The sequence below is a fragment of the Halictus rubicundus genome, chromosome 5, assembly GCF_050948215.1.
Source record: "Halictus rubicundus isolate RS-2024b chromosome 5, iyHalRubi1_principal, whole genome shotgun sequence".
NCBI lineage: Eukaryota > Metazoa > Arthropoda > Insecta > Hymenoptera > Halictidae > Halictus > Halictus rubicundus.
Genome location: NC_135153.1, coordinates 17,679,756 through 17,704,162, shown reverse-complemented (window position 1 = coordinate 17,704,162; position 24,407 = coordinate 17,679,756). Strand labels below are relative to the sequence as shown.

Below are 24,407 nucleotides of genomic sequence, written 5' to 3'. Positions count from 1 at the left end.
TAATTTGACCCTTAGCACTCGAATTTTATCTATGTACAATGAGTATATGACTTCATCTATGTACAATCAGGTAAAAATATAAAATTGATTACAATTATTGCAATTTACTGGACAAAGTGACTCGTATATTGAATATACAATATAATTTGACCCTTAGCACTCGAATTTTATCTATGTATAATGAGTATATGACTTCATCTATGTACAATCAGGTAAAAATATAAAATTGATTACAATTATTGCAATTTACTGGACAAAGTGACTCGTCTATTGAATATACAATATAATTTAACCCTTAGCACTCGAATTTTATCTATGTACAATGAGTATATGATTTTATCTATGTACAATCAGGTAAAAATATAAAATTTATTACAATTATTGCAATTTAGTGGACAAAGTGACTCGTGTATTGAATATACAATATAATTTGACCCTTAGCACTCGAATTTTATCTATGTATAATGAGTATATGACTTCATCTATGTACAATCAGGTAAAAATATAAAATTGATTACAATTATTGCAATTTACTGGACAAAGTGACTCGTGTATTGAAGATATAATATAATTTAACCCTTAGAACTCGAATTTTATCCATGTATAATGAGTATATGACTTTATCCATGTACAATCAGGTAAAAATATATAATTGATTACAATTATTGCAATTTACTGGACAAAGTGACTCGTCTATTGAATATACAATATAATTTAACCCTTAGCACTCGAATTTTATCCATGTATAATGAGTATATGACTTTATCTATGTACAATCAGGTAAAAATATAAAATTTATTACAATTATTGGATGTGCAATTTAGTGGAGAAAGTGATTCATATATTGAACTCGAACTTAGCAGTGTCATTATTCAAAGTATTTTTTACATTATTTAATTCGTTTATATTTAATAAATTACTAAACACTTCAGTATTGTACTAGCAAACTGCACCATTTTCGTATGTACAACATGAAAAAAATATATTGGAGGGAAATCTTCTATAAATAAAATATTCTATAAATAAAATATTCTAGGTTGGCAGAAATGTCTCGTTTTGGAGTTAAAATAGCTTCGAGTGCAAAGGGTTGTTTTTTAGTTAAAAAATTACACGTGAAAGTTCGCCATTTCTGTGAAATTATATCGTCCATAATTTACAAATTTACAAATCTGTTCATCAACAACCAAACATTGCAATGGCACGTTTCCTATCGTGCTGTTTTTGGTGACTTCAATTTTTCAAGACTTCTTTCACAAAAGCCATTGACATTGTATTTTAAATGTACGTATTCCTCATTTTTGCAGAGATATCGGTACTACGCTCTCGTATTTTGTTGGATTCCATCACGTACAGACATCAAGCGAAACAAAAGGACTGATGATTTAGCAAGAAAGGTTATAAACACGTGTGCTTCCGAATCTTCAACATTTATACTGATATGGAAATCTCTGCATGTACTGGGTGGGCCAAATATTCGTGGTAAGAATAGGATAAAAGAAAATCAAACATAATCACGTTGGTGCCTTCTTCTTCCGAGAATAATTAAATTCGAAGTCGTTCTGGTACGCGTGCACCTAACTGATGAATTTCGTTGCAGATGTCGCTGCAAGTCGCCGACTGTACAGAAGGCTAAGTGCACGAGCACTTGGAGAAAATTCGAAATTGATTTTCTCGAAAACGGGGCCTCGAATCGAACAAATTTTATTGCATATTTTCGACGTATTTTTTCATGTAGAATCACCCTCGCCATGGTTGTATTTTGTTTTTCTGAATAATTACTATAAAATATTTGATTTCTTCCCGTTTGTGTCAAAGAAACATATAACAAAAATCAAGTGTACATGGTCAACATTTACCCAATCAAGTACGCAAATTTACGTTTAATACCTTCCACTGAAACGTTGAAAGAGAGAACAGCTCGTTAAAAGTTTGAATCTTTCTACACCGCATTTGTCATAACTTGAGGTGCCTCATGGATTGCCGTTGAATCTCATTGAGATTCGTACTAGTTAAGAAGTCACGAAGACAAAAGAATCTTGAAATCAAACGGAAGACTTTTCAGTTACAATATTGTTCATAACTACTACTAAACTATGTCTCACACTTTTCCGCGAAAAAGAGTACAGAAATAAATCAAATAAAATGTGTCCAACACTGGAGCATATAATATAAAATTTTTTACACAACTTAAACCCATGAACGCTCTTAAATAATTATTTGCGAATAAACACATAACTCACTGTACAGCGAATGATCGCATTCTTGAAGCCGTAGTACCAGAAAATGGCGCCCATAGCGCTGTTAAACGTACATTTACATTTTAGTATTCCATAAAATACTTTTAACGACGTTTTAACAATTTGATTATCTGCTGTATAATGCTTGTGGATTTTATCCATTTACGACAAATGTGATCAGGTGAACTTTGAAACAGTGGAAAGATTAAATGAATTGAAAAATATTGATGGATTATTAATTATTGTCAATTTATCAAGGTTACTGAAGGAGGAAACAATTTGTCAAAATAAAAATTCAATAAAAATTCCCAAAAATTCGCAGTATAGTGATCTGTATCTTCCAGTGGTCCAAGTGTTTAGAGAATGCTATGCTTTCTCTAAACGATTGCTCGTTCGTTTAGTTTGTTGACTGGTAGCCGCGCAGAGGGCGTTCAAGGAATCGCGGGAAGATTGAAATTAGGCGAGTCTGTTGGTCCGAAGCTTCGTGATCCTACGGATCCTGTGAGGCTTCGGGGAGGGATTCGAAGGGATTAACGAAGTTGGACAGGTTGGAAATCTGGAAGTGTCTCGGCGCTTCAGCCAAGGAGGTAGCTCGAAATTATTTCGTACTTGCGGCTACGGGTAAATGGAAAGCGCCCAGATTGTCTTTATCTTCGCATACTAATTCAAGCACCCCTGCGAATGTGTACGGTATATCTTAAGCGTTCAGGTACGGGACAACCGTGCGGTAATTTTCTAATAAATTATTTACTTCTCCAGGCAATTTCATTCGTTTGAGTTCGACGGAAAAAATTTTTCATTCTCATTAGGCAACTGTATTTACCTTCATACTCGCCTACGGAGCACAGAATTTCTCGTGCCAGATGCACTTTGATGTGGCGCTCCAAATAACCATTCTGTGCACGCAACACCAACCCTGGAATCTCCCCTTTTCAACTCACAAAACCACAAAGGAAACTGGATTCTCCGAAACCACAAACGAGACTGCCAGAAACCGCGCAACGCTCGCAAGCATGAGTCCCCGTGAATTATTTTTCCGTTATTCAAGAGCCAATTGAATCCACATTCGTGGCATGTTTTATTTCCAGCATTAACAATCTCTGCAATAATATCTGACATCCGAACGCCATTTTTATGCTGCACAGAAAGCGAGTAAATTTTCATTTGAATCAGAAAAATGCCACGAATGAGTTGGCGAAAGTCACATAAATAATAATTTAAATGAAAGAAGTTCTGCAATTGGATTAGTAGAGGTTCACATCGATATACCCGGTGTCGGATTACTCGGCGACCAAGGCAGCTCGAGCTTCCTCGAGTGGACGGGATAGGTGAGCTAAGATCGCGTAGATCCGTTCTTCTTAGATCGAGACTGTACTGTACTATAATCTGTATAATCTGTACTTGGCACTAGAACTCCAAATTTTATATTCTAGTATTATTAAAAATTATAAGGCTGCTTTTGTGAGGAGATATTCAGTAAAATTTCATTAGGCAAACATTATAATAAAAATCACTAAAAATCTGAATGGATTGATAAGTTATTTTTCTATTAATTTGTACGATATTTTGAGGCACTTCATAAAGAAAATAAATTTTGTAATAACAAATAAATGGAGCTGCAAACTCGAAGAGGAACAATTTGGGAAAGTAGTGCGGATTATCGAAGGAGGTTTCACTCTTTCTGTTATTCTATGCCCGTGAACACGACTCTGCTAAACGCACGGGGGTCGTTTTGATTGGTTTTCTATATTGCGACGGCCGATAATGGACTCGTTACGCGCATTTGTCAACGGGCAAACGAGTGATTCAACGGGCATTCTTACGCGTACGTCAATGGCGCTCCATATTTCACTGTCGACACGTGCGTCAGGCTCCGCGATTTCCAACGAAATTTATTTCTCCATTAAACTGCAGAGAAACGTGCACAAAGAGCAACGATTCTCCATGTAAACGGACCATTCCATTTAATAACGGCACTTTATCGACGTTTCACAGATTACATATTGACATACAAGGCGAAACGATGAGCCGTTCAAACGTACACCATCGATTCATGCTCGTCGCACATTCGCGAGGACGTTCATCTCGAATGAAAAATTTCCGCAATGTTACTCACTCGCAATTGTCCGGTAGAGAAATAATTGCAGTAACAGGTATTTTTTAAATCGATGGTTTTTGGTAAGTGTGGTATAACTAGGATCATAAGTAGTCATTGTTTCTCACATTTAATTCTTTTATTATTCGTGCACCATAAAATCCGGAAAAATTACAGAAAATAATAGAAACAGTGATTTAGTTATTAGAAATTGTTAAACTTTTCAGAACACCACAAAAAAATTTAGAAGCAATTAAAAAAAAAAACGTTAAAAACAGAGAAAGTCCATTTTAGTGAAAAGAATGTTTCGGCACGGTTGCTCTAACAAATTCGTGAACTAAAAACAAACGCGTGCCTCAGCAATAACCGTTCTTACTTCATTCTTTTCATCTTCTAATTACATTTCCCAAGCACATAATTATCCAGTCAACGGGAGAAATTTCTTTCCCGTTCCGGTTTTCACGAGGTGACCTATGCAAATGTTGATTTGCATAAAGACCCGCAGTCTGGTTATCATATTTTTCGCATTTGTCTTTCCGGATGGGGTGATTAGTAAAAATTTCATATGGTCGTTGATTCGCGTGTAACAACCTCTCGCACGGCCGACGCTATGCAGATATTATGGCCAATCAAAGCGGCGGGACAAATGAGCCCGAAAGATTCCGCGCGTCCTTTTCAATGAAACGTAATGAAGCACCATAAAACTGTCGCGCGGCGCGAAAAGTATGGATTACGGGCTGCATAATCGAATTTCCGGCGGGAAAGATTCAACTGTAACTGAACTCCCCGGTGTCGAGCGACGCGCGCGCTTCTTCGTCGTGTATCCTCCAACGGGGCCGGCGAGAATCCTCCAACGAAATCAACCGTTTCTCTCGTGGATCGATCGAGATCGATCGATCCAGTTGCATGGAAAGTTTCGTGGTCCTTTCCGGGGAGAATTATCACGCGAAATGTGAGAGCTCGACGCCGGAAACACGCCGGTATCCTTCGCGATGATCTAAACATTTGTCATGAGCACTCGCGCGGAGACTGCTCTTCCAGCCGCTCTAAAATTAACCCCCTTCGGTCGCGTCTGTCCTAAATATACGAGTGAAAATCAATTTCGAGTGCTCGGGCTAAGTGAAACCTTTTTAGACGCTTTTCAGCGGACTTATTGCATATTGTTTGTAAAATGCACCGTCGTCTTGGAGGTCTACAGGCTAGCAGCACGGATCCTTCCGAAGGACGGAGTTAATTGTTATTAAATCTTATTGAATTTTAGGTAAACGTGTGTGCAGTGAGTTAGAGTTATCTTGTTTCAGGAAGTGGACATGTTCGGAGCAATCATTACAGGACCTTGGGTCCTTGAAAATTTTTTAAACGATTTACCACAGTAATGTGATTCAGAATTGTATAAGAAATATCTATAAAAATCCAGATTGTCGAATAATTGAGGTAAGACAAAATAAAAGAACCCTTTTTTTGCTAGTATTAATCGTTTCTAACAGATCTGTTTAATTATTCCATATGCAACACCATTTCTATTTATATTATTAAAAAATTATTATTAAATGACAACTAATATTCAAACTCAGTTGTGAAATCTGGGAAGAAAGGAGGACAAATTTCCTGTCCTATTTTGATGACCCTGTAGAACGACAATAGAATAAGGGGGTAAGGGGGTCGTAAGAGGGTCACCCCCTTGCACAATAAAATCAAAATTCTATTTTTTTATTGTGATTATAGGAGAATATAATATAGGCATTCGAAACTATTAATCGCAAACCTCTGTCTTGTTCTAAAAAATTATCAATGACAAAGTAGTTGCAATGACTGCAGTGGTGCAATAAATCGTAGCGCAAGGGGTTAGAGGAGGAAAGCAATTTCCAGGTGGCTTTCGTATGTTCGAATTAACATAGCGAATTATTAATTTAGCAGAAAAATCCACAGCCTATACGCTCCTAATCGTATCAGCCCGATCGGCCGCGACCTCCTCAGGGTTGCAAGAATAGAGGGAGGTATATGTGTATATAGATAGAGAGCAGGAAATCAATGACTCACCTGTGTCGCCCGGGAAATCAGTGATGAGCAAGGTCTCGTCGTCTAGAGCAGTGACGAGGCTGTCGGTGCAGGTGTTCGTGTTCTCGATGCTGATCTTGATGCTGTCATCTTTGTTAAGCCGTGGATGATTGTTCGCGGCGGGGTTATTACCGGCGTGGCAGTTATTGTTGTTATTATGGTTGTTGTTGTTGTTGTTATTGTTATTATTGTTGCCGCCCTGCTGCTGCTGCTGGCCGAGGTGGTGATGGGGTGAACGAACGGATTCGGTGCTGCTGGTGTGCAAACTGACCCCCGTAGGCGCTCTTCCGTTCACCAGACGTAAACTCGGTGCCCTTCGACCTCCACCTCCTCCTCCACCCCCACCAGCGTTCGTCACAGAACGGCCGCCACCGCCGCCACCCTCGCCCTCCCTGCGATCAGAAAGAAAACAAAAATTTAAAAGAAAATACACGTTCGTTTTTCAATGAAAAATCAAGGTGCACACGTGTACAGAGAGAAAAGGCTGCTCGCTTTGTTACCTGCCTGCGCTATTTTCGAAAAGGCGCAACGACGTTTCAAGAATTTTCTAGGTCCACCAAAATTTTGGTAGGACCTCGATTTTCCAACTCCCGATTTTCCAAAGCCCGTGATTTTCCAACCCCCCGGTTTCCAGCCTCCCGATTTTCTGAGCCCCCGATTTTCCGAGCCCCCGATTTTCCAAGCACCCAATTTTCCAAGCACCCAATTTTCGAAGCCCACGATTTTCCACCCCCCGATTTTCCGAGCCCCCGATTTTCCAAGCCCCCGATTTCCCAACCCCCCGATTTTCCAAGCCCTCAATTTTCCAAGCCCCCAATTTTCCAAGCCCCCAATTTTCCAAGCCCCCGATTTTCCAAGCCCCCAATTTTCCAAGCCCCCAATTTGCCAAGCCCCCAATTTGCCAAGCACCCAATTTTCCAAGCCCCCAATTTTCCGAGCCCCCGATTTTCCAAGCCCCGATTTTCCAAGCCCCCAATTTTGCAAGCCCCCGATTTTCCAACCCCCGATTTTCCAAGCCCCCGATTTTCCGTAAATAGATAAATCTAAGGCGATCCGTATATCAGGGTGGTCGCGTTTATCATCGAGGCATTGGTGACATATATCGAGAAATCACCATACTTTGCAGTGTTCACTGGAAAATTTGTAGTTCTGGGTCAAAATGGTCATCTTGTAATCTTGTAGCGTTATGGGACAAAATGGAAAGTAGAAAATAGGAAGGAGGCTTGGCGGAAGGTACGGGGATAGCAAGGCGTCGAAATCTCCGTGCTCGTGTTGGTGACCGATTTCGTCGGCGAACGAGCAGCGAAATCGTCGCGGAAGGAGCAACGATTTTATCTTAATAGTGATCGGTACACATATCCCGTCCTTAGTCGGCACGTTCTAATAGTTACCCTTGGAGCCGTCCGACCGAAGCGGCTCGTTTGCAAAACTGTCCTCGACTCTTGTTCCACTTCTTAATCTTTCCATCTCTCGACTCGTCCTTGCGATTCTGGACACTCGCGGCTTATCGCCGGGTCTTATCGATCTCGACAAATTGCCCGCAGATTCTCTCGTTACTCCGGCGAACTTTGTCCGAATCGATATCCTCGAACCGTTGCTCCGAACGATTACGAGATCGCGACGACGAAACTCCCGGATTATCACGTTCCATTCCGGACGAACGAACCATGCTACACTCGCCGGATTCGCCTAATCACGACGCCAAAAATGACTCGAGAATCTTTTGGAAAATGCACGCCCTAATTATTTTATTTTCTGTAAGATACCGGTCTCAAGAGCGTTACAAATGAAATGCGTAACTAGAACGACTAATAAGTAATAGTAATAATAAAATATTTTTAATTGTTGATAATATAAATATTTTATCGAGTTTATTTCGCGTGATCTATTCATCCTTAGTGACTGTTAAGTTTCTGTGTTTTATAATCGTCTCGCTCGCCTCAAGTGTGTTTATTTTAAAACTAGTTTATAATAGACCCTTTAACAAACTCTTGACACGTTGTCGAGTTAAAAATTTTCGCTGATGACAGAATGATTGCGAGGACTGATCTTTATGTATAAAATCCGCAAATTTTACGAAGTACACGAAAATCTGTACCCGTTGATAAAAATTAATATATATTTTTCGGAAAATATTTGAATTAACCGAACGATCTTTTCTGCTGTTCTGATTTCCACGAAACGAATTGCGAATGATGATTGCAGATCTTCATGCGAAATAAAAATTGTTTTTAGAACATGAAAAATATCGTTTGAAATGATAATGGTTTCAAGATGGCGGTGTAAAATCGTTTGTGGTGAAGGGGAGGGGGTGGGGGATCGAAGAAACCGTCGAAATGATTTCATTTTGTTTTTCGTAGAAGAGTTTAGAACTTTCCCAAGGATTCTGAAACCGGGATCGTTCGGGACACATTTATCGACGATGAATCGACGGTTGACGGGAAAAACAGCCTTCCGATGAGGCCAGATCGCAAGAAGATCGAACGACAAGGAACCTGGCATAACGATCACGGTATGCTGCGATCGACAGCTCGTTTGGCAGAAAACGATTTCTTCTGCGGTTACCCGTGATCGTAATTCCAGATAAATGTCTGCCATCGACGATACCGCGACGTTTCGCAAAACCTTCTTCTGCTCCTCGACTATTCTTTCTCCGACCTTTCCTCGAGCAAACACGATTTCGACTCGCCGATGCTCCCTGCGGTCGATATGATAATAGCGAGCGGAATTAAATCTCGCGATACGATCTAATTTATGGAATGACATACCGCGAAATCAGTGGGAATCGCATGGTCGAAAATAGACAATTTAAATGCTCCACAAATCTGTCCAGAATCGTTGCTGTATGTACGCGTGTCACAATCAAATCCAATTAATTTCAACAACAGTAATTTAATCTCTGCATCGCAACGGTTAAACCTCCATTCTAAACGGGAAAATAAAATTTCCCTGAAATATTAATGGACACCTGAATTTTAAACAAAAGTGCGTTTCCCCGAGGGGTGGAAGGTTACAATACGCTGTCGTTAGATCGTAAACAATATTAAATTTAATTGTAGATTGCGATTCTTTGTTCGATTTCCGGCGAATGGATGAAAAGCGGCAGTCGCGCAACGTTTGCAACGTTTGCAACGTTTTCGTGTCCCTCCGCTTTGACGACGTAAGAGCAACCGAAGGCGGAATCACCTTGACCTTATAATTACGCGGACAATGTATGTTAAATCGTTAAATAACAATTTCATCGCGCGTCCCTCTTGCGACGAGCGTGAACGCGTTCGCCGCCCAGCAAGGCGTTGACGTTTTGCCTCGCGACAAGTGTACGCGTGGCGATTTGTATTCCGTGAGCGTCGCCAGGAGTCCCTTGATTCACCGCTAATAAATATTCATCGGCGTACTTGAAACTGACCTCAGAGAATTGGACGGCATTATCGTGTGTACACTTCGAGGATTCGATGATTATTACTCGCGATTACTCGCGAATATGCGCGAACCGATTCGTACCGGCGCACGGTGGTCTGCAAAATGCTGAACCGTGGTGGAAATTGAAAATTTCACGAAATCACTCGGAAAATTAGTAACTAAGGGTTCTCGACGTCGCTGATGACGAATCTGACGTCGAAAATTCAAAGTGGGAGATTTTACACTGTAACAGAAATTAAAAACTAATTTCCACTTTCTCGAGAAAAATACTATCGATGTGATAACTGCAAGTAAAACATGATGAACAAAACAAAAAGAAAATTAGATCTATCGAAAACGATTTTGAAAATTTGGTCACCTTTTCGCGGTTTCCAGACCACAAAATTTACATTTGCATTCGTAGAATTTTTTCGAAATGAATGTTCTGAATAATATGGCCCATGTATTCATTTCCATTTTCTCGACAAAAATATTATCGATGTAATAACTGCAAGTAAAATATGATGAACAAAATAAAAAGAAAATTAGAAGATGCATTGAAAACGATTTTGACAATTTGGTCACCTTTTCGCGGTTTCCAGACCACAAAATTTTCATTTGCGTTCGTAAAATTTTTTCGAAATGAATGTTCTGAATAATATTGCCCATGTATTAATTTCCATTTTCTCGACAAAACTACTATCGATGTGATAACTGCAAGTAAAACATGATGAACAAAACAAAAAGAAAATTAGAAGATGTATTGAAAACGATTTTGAAAATTTGGTCACCTTTTCGCGGTATCCAGATCACAAAATTTTCATTTGCGTTCGTAGAATTTTTTCGAAATGAATATTCTGAATAACATTGCCCACGTATTCATAAAAATTCTTAATGACAATGGAAAATGTATTTTCACCCAAATTTTACTACAGAACTTTCAAAAATGCAAGATCTCTTCGACACTTATTATTTTAAAATAGCAAAAAGTCGTTGTAAACGTAATTTCCTGTCACTTTTATAAAACAATATATACCAGTGACTTGCTCGTCACAGATGGACATGTAAAACGTATAGTGTCTTGTCATTTGCCGCGCTGAGACGTCTTCCCAGGGACAGACAAAGACTAAATTAATTAATAAAATCGCTCTCATTCAGGGGTCGGTGGAGGGTGCGCTCGCGTGAAAAAGAGGGCTGTTTATCACGGTTCTGAAAAGAATCATTGTTCCCGGTGTAAGTTCAAGCCGAGACGTCCGGACGGCGACCGTTAATAGATGTTTCCTAGCGACATTCACGGCGCAGACAGCGAATAATCTTTCAACGGAGACAAAGTACGAGAGAGAGAGAGAGAGAGTAGGGACAGAGAGGGGGAAGAAGAGGGGCGGTAGGGAGAGGGGAGGGGAGTCTACCAAGAATCCCTGGGCACAAGTGGGAACGCGGGATCCTTCGGGAAGACAATGGACACGCACGATTTGAGAACGGCCGAGAGAGAACGACCCAGTTTCGCAGAGCGAATCGGAGCCGAATTGTTACCATCTATCGGAACCGGCCGAGCAAAACCTTATTGTGATCATTCTTACGTAGCAGCTCGGAGCCGGCGACGCGCGCCCGACCCGGCCACTTTGATCGAACGCTAATTATCCTTTCCCCAATTAACCAGCTCCGATACGGGCCGCGAACAATACAGGGCTGGGGGATACATACGGGGACGAAGGGGTGGGGGGGAGTGAGGAGAACGCGGATGGGGATGGAGAGGATGCGCGAAAATAGCGACGAGTAGCGGCGGTCTCACCTTGTGTGCGAGGGCTCTGCGTTCCGCGCACGTTTCACTTGCAGGCTCGAGAGAAAACGGTGGACGGGTCAGGGAGACGAAATACGGCCGACAGATATCTGAGACACGCGAAAGGGACCCTGGGAGAGGAAAACGCTGGGAAAACAGCACGAAGCTGCGAGGACCCTCCTGCTTTTCCCTCCGAGGCTACCGTTACGCGGATTTCTCTATATATGTCGTCAAGACCTCCACGATAAATGTCGCGGAATTATCCCCACTACCGCGAGGTATACCCCGTGAGGGGCCCCGAAGCTCGAGAGGCCTCGGCAAACATAACACGGCTCGGGTATGTCTCCTGGTTGATACACGACGCCGGCAAGACCCGTGTCGTTGACATATATCGAGAAATCGCTGGAGTACCTCGCTTGAAGATACGTGCGAGGACCAACAGTTGTGCAACGAAAGAGGTAACCATAAGGTTCCCACTCCGCATTTCACCTACCACCATAATCCCCACCACGAGTTGCGGGAAGTTCTGATCACTCGTGGTGGGGATGGATAGTATGCGAGGGACGAGGTTGCAACGAGTGAGGTTCTACTGTAGTTGAATTAAAATTGGCCTCTCCTATGTCTGTTTGCACACTATACAATGGTCTGTCGTCTCTTTAGCCAAAAAAATGGGACCACTTTTAATTTCCAAAATTTTTGGTGCATTTAGTGAAGCTTCGGAGGATATTTATAATTGTGCTTTATATTGTTGCTAATGTATAAAAATAGACCATTTACAATCTTCCAGAATTTCTAATTGTTTGGCTGTATCTTGCACTCGGCGCTATTTTAACCGATTAACGCACAGTTTTTTTTTTAAACCGGCCAAAAATTTTTGATATACTGCGCTTTTGTTCCATGGAAAAAGGCTATATTTTATTCTTGAATAAATAAGTGTTATAGCTTACAATCCCATGTAAATGATAAATATCAATAAATTGAGTTGAATGTTATTTTTAATTCTCGATTATATTCGAGTGTGAAAACTTATAGCAGCATAAAATACAACGCCGCTCGAATTATCTCGAGTGTGCACAGTTTGGCCTGTTTAGCGCGCTCGAATTAACTCGAGCGTACAAGTTAAGGGGTTAATTCTGAAACTATCATAAATTTTTCTTCCGTCTTCCGAATATTTTCATTTTATTCATACGAAACTGATCCGATTTTCGCATATAATATTTAAGTGTTTAGCAATCTATTCGATGGAAATTTTGTAATGTAACAAATATTTTGTGATATTTTTTCGTGATTTCTTTGAAATAATGCCGCAACAATTTTTGGTGGCGCTTCAGAGTCACCAGTCGAGTGCAAAGGGTTAATATTGCAGAGTCCAATGTGAAATGAAATGTTTGAGATACTTTAGAAAAATGGTTGAACGGTCTTTGCGTTTCAGTTATGAAAGAGGAGTTTGAAAGTGGGACGTGGACATATTCGCGGAATGTATTTTCTGGACATTTTAGTATTTCTTGCGAGCGCACTTTAAACACAAAGACGGGTTAAGTGTAACCCGGTATCGGTAATGCGGGGGCTAATTAATCTTCCCCCATCTCTTAGCTCAGCTACAGTTGCTGGACAAGATATAGTAAACTAGTAACCTCCAGAGTACCGTCATCATTGACGAAGCTGGGGCAACAGCTACGTGTGCACAGTATACAGAACGTCCTATTCAGCGCGACACAACACAAATAGCGAACGATTTCTTGTGAAAATATAAGACCTAATACGCCTAATAATAGGCTAACGAAAGACAAAATTTTATTCTATTGAGAAATTATAAAACTAATTGATAAAAATTTTTATTAGAATATAATCCGATTTTTCCTATTGCCCTTAATTAAACGGAAATGCTGTAAATGTTATAAATAAATTTGTTACCGAATAATCACGAATTAGTGGAGCAAGTTAATTAGTGAAAGTTTTCTTTCGGTATTAGAAGGGCGTGACCCATTATCAGGCGCGGACTAGTCAGATAAAACAGTTTATAGCACTATTGCCGTAGTCGGCGGTGTTTCAAAGAACTCGCATGATTCTCGTTTTTCGGTAATAACGATGTTGACTCTCGGGCATAGTTTGTACGAATTAGCGAAATGAACAAATAGGTTAGATCACTATTATACGATCGCTCGTGTATTCGCGAAATCACATTTTATGATACTGTTTTGCTTTGCATTCGAGGAATAGCCCTATTCGTGGATATACTAGGATTACTGACAACGAGATACGTTAATGTCCCATATTAATACTTTTAGCGTCAGGTCTACTAAAAATGGGAGGCAGAGTTGTTTGTCAGGTTTTGCAAATAAATTTTTACGTGTGAGAAATTGGGCTCTGCAAAATGTTAAAAGTGTGAAAGAGCAGTATAGAAAAGTAAGTATTATAATAGTAAGTAAGTAGTATTATAATTCAATGAATAAAATTTTATTCAATAATTTATTTTTATTTATTCGTAAGGTTAGTAATCAGGTATTGTAATCCTGAGGGGATCAAAAATAAAGTACTACTTTTTATTTGTTCAATAAATTATTTTGACAGTATAGAATTTTTTAACGGGCACTCAAAGTGTTAATGGCTTCGATTAGGCTGCAAATCCATTGTTTGCTCCACAAGGAATCTTTTAATCTAGGACGGAACATCTTCTTTCGGTTTGTTGTCTGCACAAGAAACTATCAAAGTGTAAACTTGTGTGATTCACTGTTTTCTTGATCCGAAACGGAATCCACCCTAAAACCAATTACGGTTTTGTCAAGCTGTGTCGGCCCTCTGGGGCCTAATTTTACGAGTTCGTTACACCTTGTCCACCGACTATACATTTAACGTAATACCATCATCTCCGAAGCAGTAAACCCAACGGGACCATAAAGAGTATGGTTCGGCTTCGGAGGTTAACAAGCGGTATCATGCCAACGGGGAACCGGCGCGACGTCTAGTTCAGTATTGTACACAATGTAGCCATTATTTCGGTTATTTTGCAGTTTAGACCTGTTCATTGTTCATTGTTGACACGTTCAATACGACCCTGAGCTCTTGAGCCTAGTGACTTTTCACGTTTCTCTACGATTCGAATCAGTTCGAACTTTCTCGGCACCATAAAAGACTGTTTCAAACCCTGCAAGCTTAGAATTTATCTAAATTATGTCTGTTCAATCCATCCAATCTGCTCAATAAACTTTTTCAATTACTGCAGACTGTTTTAACCCATTTGCATCATTACCGTGCATAAACGCTCAATTTTCCTGGTCACTATCACCGGAACCGTATGCATACGCTCAACTTTGTTGGTCCCTATCATTATTGGTTAGTTAAAAAATATAAACGGAGGGTGTTGTTGGAGATGAAAGTAGTAATTCTGATTTTTTCTTATAATGCGGAAATATGAAGTTCTTTTACTTCTAGTCATTTTTGTACTCAAATATAATGAAGAAGAAAAAGTTTGGTGATGAAGACCTTGTTTTCATATTTCCTTACGGTGCAAATGGGTTGAACGTCTAGGTTTTACAGTTTATATAAGTTATTCTTGCTAATTTATTTCAACGACGTCTTCAACATTTTATGACTGTTCTTTAGGAGGTTCTACAGCAGAGCTGCTCAGCGTCTGCCCGTACGGGCAGCGGTATTCTTGCCCCGGGCGTACACAGAACGGCGGGCACGAAGCCACGCCCCTGCGGGGAAGGCCGCATGTATTTGCCGCACGCGTTGTCACAGCTACGTGGCGTGCTACGGCCTACCCCCACTCTGCTGAGTCACGTGCCCGTAGCTATGCCCACGGGCATCTGCGGGCGCCCTTGCCCTCTGATCCACAGAATCGTCGATCGAACGAGCAAAAAATCTCCGAATTCCATCAAAATGTCACAAACACGTCACGAAACGTTTCACCATAAAACGACTAGAAATTCCATCCGCGGTAGAGGGGGGATAAATTTGTCCGAAACATCTCGCACGTCGCTCCCACATTCGCAAGGGCACAATAATTTATTTCAGTCCCTGTTACAAACAAATCTCCAAGTCAAATTGACCCGTCATCGTTTAATCCGCCCAATCCACCGACGCGTTACAAAGAGGAGCTCGTCGGACTCTCATCAGCGTGAAGGATGTTTGCGAGCGGACACTTTTCGGGTCGCATGGATATCGAGAAACCCATTAGGCCCGGGACGCATCAAGAGAGAGAAACAAGAGGGGGTGGGGAGGGGAGGGTTGGCGAACGGGCGTGTGTGGTAGGCAGAAACGCAAACTTACTTTGACCCTGAGAAAAACGATTGTCACAGTTAAACACGCCGGCGGGTGCACCGAGCGGGTGCAGAGAAAGAGAGAGGGAGAGTGTGCGCGGGTGCAAGACGGGTGCAGCGTGGGGCAGGATTCGCGTGCCTCCCCCGAACACAACGAGGAGAGAGAGAGAGAGAGAGAGAGAGAGAAGGAGAGTGATAGAGATAGAAGAAGAGAGAAGACAACCCGGGCCGTTCCCTCTCGAGTGGCCCGGTCTGTGTACATTCAATGCACATGCACACTGCAACCTCCGGCCGGCACTAGAATCTATTTTAAGAAACTTCCCCGCTGGCTGATGCGGTCGGCCGAAGAGGAGAGCATATATCCCGGAGTCGAGTGTGCCGCCTCTCGAAAAACGACCATCAAGGTAGGCCGGAACGAGAGACAGACAGCCGCGCGAAGACAGAGAAACAGAGACCCGGCCAGGTGGCGGGACAACAGAGACGGTGAACCGGCGTGGCAGAGAGAGCGAGAGAGAAAAAGGTGTCAAGGTTCGCTTTCGATTGCTACGTTTCCAATTTGCCTGAAGAGAACCGGGGGCTCGTGCTGTTCCAGGTGACGTTCCAGCACGCGCTCGAGATCAAAAGCTCGCGAGGCGGAATGCGCGTTTGTCAATGCGACGGTTCTTGTTGACTCGCTTCCACGTCGCTGGTTTCATGTGGTTGCTTTTGTCCCCGTGTTTACCATTACTCCCCTCTCCCTCTTTCTCACACTTTCTTTCTTCCCCCGCACCCCTCCTGACCCCTCCCCGCCACCGCCCCGCTTCTATCTCATTTCCTGCTTTTCCTGGTTCGACGGTGCTACCTCGAAATCATTCTCCTGCACATATCGGCTCGGGGAACCATTAACCCTTTGGCTGCGGCGCTCCCTAATTTCGCGATTCTCGCGTGACTGGTCCGAAACATTGGATTTTTTAATAGTATAGAACCTTGAACGTGCTTTCTCGAAATTGTGTACTCGAATTCATTGAAGTGGCAAAGTTATGGCGATTGCGGGAGAACGATGCTTCCGAGGAGCAGCGTCGGAGCACAAAACTTCAAACTTTCTCTCGAAACTTATATTTTTGAAAGTAGTGTGCAGGATAATCGATAATTGACTAATCGTGATCAACCAATGCTTGTTTTGTACGTTCTATATTTCTCTAGGGCAGGGATCGGCATTTTTGTTTCGATTGGGACAACATCGTCCCCCCACCATAGCGACCACTGTCCCTTTCCAGTAAGCGAACGCAACGACAGTGTTGCCATATGAGGGGAGGGAGCACGAATCGAGGGGAGAAAGTTACCCCCTCTCTGCCAGTGCCGGAGTGTGCACGGCAGAGGCGGGACGCGTCACGTGACCGGGCCGCGGCAGAAGCGCGGTAGAAGGGGAAATCAGAGTGGGGGAACAAGTCTTGATCTGGCAACACTGCGCGAGACGCCAGCGAACGCGGCGAAAGTGCGAGTTGCATGAAAGACGGGTGCTAAATACTACCTTCTTACTAAGTTAACAAAAATACCCTCATAAATACTATTTCACCTTAACACGTTTGCTAGCTGCGTTTCTGTCGGCCACAACCTTCATAGTTATAATTAGATTGCAGAATTCATGACAAAAATGAGTAGATCGAATGGGGAACAGTAAAAACGTTTAAAAAATCTGAAAGTACCGTTATATTGTCTTCAACTGAATGAAATTGTTGAAATAAATCCTAGTCTACGCAACTATGCATAGACTACTGCATTTTTCAGAGTTTAATATTGTCTATTATTATGCCAGGAATATACCTGCTTTGAATTTGTGCAAAAATTCATTCTTAAGCTTACACAAATGATAAATTAAAAATTCACATCGAATTTTATTCAATTTACATGTCAGGGAATAATCAGATTGCAGGAGTGGAAAATTTTCTTTCACAATTTTGTCCCACGTTTTCGCGCGAATTGATGACTATGGCGACGAATGACATCACTTGATCCGCTAGTTTGTTCGATTTCGCGTCGATGGAATTGTGCGAAACGCGAATGTACACGCGGTACTGTGTGCGCAGCGGGCGCACGGTGTATGCGCTTTTAGTACGTGCGTGAAAGGATATTTCTCGAGTAGTTGTTCGCATGACAGTGATTTTACAATTTAAACCGCTTTTGAGATCTGCGATTTGCAGCTTCTTTTTTTTTTATTAACCCTTACATATTCTTGTTATTTTTATAAAGTAACGTAGAAATAGTCACTTTTAGTGCTCCGCAAATTTCGACAATTATTTCGAACATAATTCAAATAATTAGATCGATTCAAATTCGACAATTATTTCTGATTAATCGAAATAATTAGACGAATACAATTTCGATAATTATCTTTAATACGATTCAAATAATTGGATCGATTCAGTTTCAATTGCATCGAATATAATTTAAATAATTTTTAACGACCCAGTGGCTAACAGCCGACATTGTCACTTACGTGCTAAGGAAGTTAGGCTCGGGGCGGAAGTGCACACCTACGCAATGCGACACTGGCGCGACTGGTGTGCAGGCGCCATGCAGGTCGCTTTGATTCAACTTTGATGTGGTTACCAAGTCAATTATCGGATTAACCGTGCCGCCCCTGTCATCGGAGCAGTAATCTCGATTTCGCCGCGAGTTAATTAATGCTAAACAATATACCGTTCGACTGCGACTCGATTATGCGCTAAATGAAAGTGCATTTCACGGCTGCCGCCCGGATTATTCAACGCGCATTTCGTTTCTTGCGCGACCGCGTGACTAGTTTGATGGACGAAAGTAAAAGTTCGACCGTGATTGCGTTCCCGACGCGTTTCTGCTTAAATAGAAACTCCGCTTTGCTATTCCAACCGTTCTCGTCGACGTCCTCAGAACGCTTTTGCCGTAGATGAAACCACCGACGGTATTGCGTCACCCGGAGTACTCATTATTTACATCTACAAATTAATTCAGCGATGTTAATAACCGCATCTGTAATAAAATATTATGTAACGAAAGTTCGTAGCGTTTTTACATAAAATTCAAAGATGAAAAAAAATATTTATTAAAAAACATGATAGTCTACTCGAAAAATCACAAATACTAATAAAATACAAAATATATCATTGAATAAATTTTAGCTTCGAATAAACATTTCCGCATGAATATTCCACAAGATTAAAACGATGTGCACACTGTTTAAAAAAATAGGAATAGCCTACATTCGATAAAATCAACAATATGGTAAATCAAAAAATAGCCTACAATTGACAAGTCGAACATTTGGTAAATCAAGAGGTCCACGCGACTCGAGGTGAAAAACGGTGAAAGGTGACAAGAAGGTGAAAGAAGCATTTCGTCGCCATCGCTTTCTACGGTTCCCCCTGTACAGTGTCTGCTTGCCCCCCCCCCCCCTCTGTTTACCAAAAAGGAGGGGAGAGTCCGAAATGTGTCCTGTCCGCTCGGAAATAATTTTGCCGCGAGCCCAGGGAACGGTTTAGAAACCGGGGGAAATTGAAAAGAGAAATGAGACGCTCGTTAAACGTCATCAAGCAGCGGCCGCAAACAAAAAAGAAAAGATTGATGCGCGAAGGGCGAGGCAGAAAACGGCAAAAAAATGGAAGAACGACTTGGCTGAAAAGGGGTCTGCGGCTGCAACTAACTCGGGAACGAATCGCAGAAGCGGGTCACATCGCAAACACGAGCGTGTGCCGTTTTTCGCGGAGTCGCAGCTTGCAACGCGGCGACGGCGACGGCGACGGCGATCGACGCCGGTTCGTTGCATTGTGAACAGATCAGGGGCACCAGGGAGCGAGGGGAGGGGAGGGGGAGGGGAGGCTGCAAAACACGGGATCTTTGGAGATCAGTTACTCGATGTCGGCGGCCAATGAATGCGCCGAACCGTTGTCACCGTGCCAGAGGAAATATGAATTTGCAATCCCGCATTCGATGCATGGAACCGCACGCCCCCACCTCGATCGAACCGAATCATTTTAATGAAGTCTGATAAATATATGGTTGGACAGAGCCAGATTTGCCAGATGACAGCGTTACACTGCTTCCGCGCGAGTCGGAACGACCTATTTACAGTTTTTTGTTTTGTCATGGTGGAAAAGAAAGATGAAAACTGCTTTTCAGAGACACGCAAACACGCGCAACTTTCGAACCAGTGAATTCCTCGGCTTGAAACTCCGATTTTCCGCATTGTCTCGTCAGGATGAACAAGTTTATATGATGAAAAGTTAAAAATTTCTGGATTGCCAAAGTGAAGTTTATCTTTGAATATATATTATTCTGTAAATACCCCCTATGGAAAGGGGGCATTAAGAAATATGTTTCCCAACGAATAAAATTCTTGTGGCAAACGGTCACCGAAAGAAACATCAAAGTTGTGACGTAAGCGAACGAGTAAAATCGGTTTTACCTGTAATTAACGTGGAATCAGTGGAACAAATTTACACCTTTAATGGACAAACGCGGAAGAATTGATTCCCGGGGAGAAACATATGTACACTGCGATATAAGAGTTTCCGTTTGAAATCGCTCCGGACTGCGCGATTGGGAAAAAATTCTTTCCTAATGAGAATGGCACTTGCGAACGGGAAACAACTGCACCGCTGCGCCATTAATGATAAATGTAGCGAGTAACGTCACTCTACTGTAATGACTTTTGAATGAGGTTTAGTATTTCCTACATCGGGCGGAGCGAAATTCAATAATGTAACGAGACGATTGTCAAACGACTCGTTAAACAGTCTGCGAACTTCTACTTTTACGAAGACAATGAAATTTCTGTTAACACTAACCGTACCGAGCACAAACTGTTTACGTTGTATTATAAAAATTATGATATGAAGCGTCTTCGTAATTTTAATACCAATGAGATAAAAAATGTGAAATCGGTCGTTTGATTGAGGCATCGTTAACGTTAAATAAAATTTGCGTTTTCTATCTGGTTTAAAAGGCATTAAAAAAAAAAAAGTTTAATCTTCCGAACTTTGTGTTTTACCGTTATCCATACATTTTTATGAGCCATAAATGCGTAAGAATAGTTTCGTCATAAATATCCATTTTCTCATTATCACCGGGTTTTACCGATAAAAACTCTGCAAATGTTTTCCGCAATACGATTGATTACGTTCAATTGTTACCGCTCGTTAGTGCAGTATAGTTGGTATTAATTGATTGAGATTGCGTCATATCTCGTCATCGAATATCAACAATGCTAGACGAAACGCGATAATTGTTATGATTCGTTTGCAATGTGCGACAATTCTAACGTGAAGTCGCTTTGCAATTGAAGACATACTACAGGAGACATAGTTATCATTGCGAGATAGCTATGACTAACAGAGATAATGGTCGCGTGAAACTAGAAATTTGTACCTATCTACCACGACCATTACATTTTTCGATTCTTTGCTTTACGATATTTTAGGTTGCAGGGGTTCTTACAATTCATGTAATTAATAAAAAAAGAAATATAAGTCTACCTTTTTTACTTATTTATATACATTGACAAGTTCTATTAGCGTGTTTAATATCTTTTTAGAGTAAAGAAAAGAATTACAGAAAAGTCTTGATGTGAGCTGAACGGAGCTGCACGATCTTAGTCAGTTCGCCCATCCCCTCCACTGGGGGGCATACTTCGCGAGGGGCTGACAAGCCCCTCGGCGCGGTCGACAAGGTCACAAGAAAATAGTAGTCCTACACGATCTATGTCACAGCACGGACCCGAGAACTGGGCTTAAATCAAGACTTTACTGTGAAACTATCATTTTCATATTATATTTACGATAGGGAATTTTCTAGTTGACGAAGAAGATTTTGACCTTTCTTAAAAAACGTGTGAAAATGAAAGTTAAACGTTCATAGGAACGTTTCACCGTTTCGACCACGGGCTGTAGAAGAACAGAGTTTTCCTTTTTCACGGTCGATTTTCGACGTGCCGAGTAAGGGCAAAAAAGGTCTGCCTAAACCGGCAAACAGATGAATATGCATGAGAGAGATCGGGCAAGGATGCGCTGGAAAAGTGTCGGTGGTCGTACGGTTTCGATCGCGACGAACATTAGTGACGCAATCGCATCGCTAGTTACCGACTTGTTTGCAAGTGTTTTACGAAGACGTCACAGATTCTTGGCGAGTCGATAACACTCACGGCGCGACGGCCCGGCCGGTTGAATAGAAACACGAATACGAACACCGCTATCTCCTGTCTTTTTTCCCTTCTTCTGCTTGTTTTCGTTGCGAGTCAATGGAGAGGAACGCTGTTGAGCGTGCACGCGAATCTTTTTTACGTTTTTTTATTCGCCCGCAATTGATTGCTGCTTGGCTCCGCCAGAATTCGGCTGCAATTCACGTTCTGTCGCTGGACTGCGGAACTTTATTGGCGAAACTCTAACACTCGTTCTCTTAGAAATTCTGGATCACATCGGTAAGAGAATTTAACGAAACAATTATGTAACAGGACACAATAAAATAATTTTATAACATTGTGCTAGCTTGTTTAACACTTTGACTGTCAAACTAGAAACCTAAAAAATTCCATAAAATCACAGTAAGTTATTTAATGAAATAAAAATTGGAAGAATTGAATGTATGATATTGAGCAGTCATCCAACCTTCTTGCATTTTACAGATCCTATGGTAGAATGAATATATTAACGTAAAAATTCATTTTAAAACCTGGACAAATAATTCCGTCACCCATATTTGGGTGACATGGCAGTCAACGTGTTGAATAGGTAAATTGTTATTTAATTGATATTGAATTTAGTAGATCTAGAATGGTACTTTCTCAACTAGTCTGCTTCCTCCCTTCATAATAATTAAATTTTTCACAGCAATGGTGTTTGCAAAGTTGCATAGAAAAATCCTCTAACACTCGTTCTCGGAGAAATTCTGGATCACACAATCTCATCGCTGACGGAATTTAATAAAGTAATTATGTAACACGAAATAATAAAATAATTTTATGAAATTGTACCCGGTTGTTTAAATAGGTAAATTATTATTTAATTGATATTAAATTTAGTAGACCTAGAATGCTCAACTAGTCTCAACTAATTTGCTTCCTCCCTTCATAATAATTGAATTTTTCACAGCAATGGTGCATAAAAATTCACGAACATAGCCTACACATATATAAACAAGATTGCAAAGTTTCATAAAAAAAATCCTGCTTAGTTCATCAGAAAAAAATGTTCTAATTGTATCTGGATCGTTCTACTTTTAATCAATTACCAGAAAGAATAACAAAATTATGTTTAACTTCGATTCGCTTATGTTTGTAAACAAGAACGTAAATTTGCGTAAACGTCCGGCAATTACACGTGGCTAATAATAATGATCGCTCGTCGATCGATCATCGCGGGGATTAACCAGTAATTACGAGCAACATTTTCATTTTACGATCTTGTTACTATATAACTTGTAATCATTTCGTAATGGTTCGGTTTTTACTACCGGTACAGCTAACGGTACAGAGACAACGTAATAATGATTAATAGCACCGTTAACATTCCGCTATTCATTAAACGGTCCCATCATAATCAAAAGCACAATCGCTTCCTGATAAATGGTTAATGAAGTAATTGTCGCTTCGGCGGTCCTTTATCTGTGAACCGATTATAAGCGGTCATTGTGATCGTTAATTTATTAATGGACTTAAGTTGTCGCCAATCCTGCCTGGCTAACGTTAATTCTTCGAGATTTTTTCCCCCGTTTCGATTGTTATTCTTTCTTTACCGGGTGACCCCTTTTATAGGTTTCAGGAACCTTCAGTAGCCTCGGAAAGTAAGTCAATGGGCTCTTCAAACTTGTCGCCGCCTGTTATTGTCAAAAATTTCAAAATTTCATTTGTTGCTGCGTACAAATAATTTCCCTGGCCTCCGGGCGACAGAAGCGACATATTTTTAATGTCCTGCGGCTGTGCTCACGGTTTCTGATAATGAATATTATCGATGCGTTGGAAGCTAATCTTTTCCACCATATGGTATTTTTGATATCTACACCGTGGACTTTGTGATAAAAATTTACAGTTGATATACAAAAATCTAAGGACAGCAGAGATATTATTTTACCATTTTCAACATGTTAAAATTATTAAAAGGAGAAATACATTTTTAATTAAATTTTCTTTCTCACACTTCGCTTAGCAAATTTTTATTTTGCATAAAGATCCACAGTGCATTGATATCTCAATGGTTTTTAGTAAATTTTTTGGTACAGCAATGGAATATTATAGTTAAATTACCTTTTTTGGTTCTATCGAATTTTTGTTTTGGTTAAATTAATAGTGCACTAATGTGAATAGATAATGAAACTAGGAAAATGGTTAGAAATAATTGGATGATCTACTGCAAATGAAAAATATTCTTCCACGAGAAAATTGTCATAAATATTAGTTTATTCAACGAATTAGCGGAGCACTCCACTTCTAGTAAATTGTAGCTTCGAATAGGATTAAACGCTTTTCCAATAAATTATCTCACATCGAAAGACTATTCGATTACCTGGAATTTAGTTATTATTATTAGTTCATCGATGAACTGAGGAACTCATCAGTGAATGGGAGAGAC

The 24,407-nt window shown here is 40.8% G+C and overlaps 1 protein-coding gene across 7 annotated transcripts in view; it reads right to left on the bottom strand.

Moving 5' to 3' along the window:
• Ih (hyperpolarization activated cyclic nucleotide gated potassium channel Ih) overlaps positions 1 to 24,407 on the bottom strand; it is a 225,566-nt gene that overhangs the window by 89,411 nt on the left and 111,748 nt on the right. For all 7 annotated transcript variants that reach the window (XM_076788621.1, XM_076788615.1, XM_076788616.1 and 4 more), the window contains one exon: positions 6,373 to 6,782. In XM_076788621.1, coding sequence (XP_076644736.1) covers positions 6,373 to 6,782 — 410 coding nt within the window. The remainder of the gene's footprint in view (positions 1 to 6,372; positions 6,783 to 24,407) is intronic.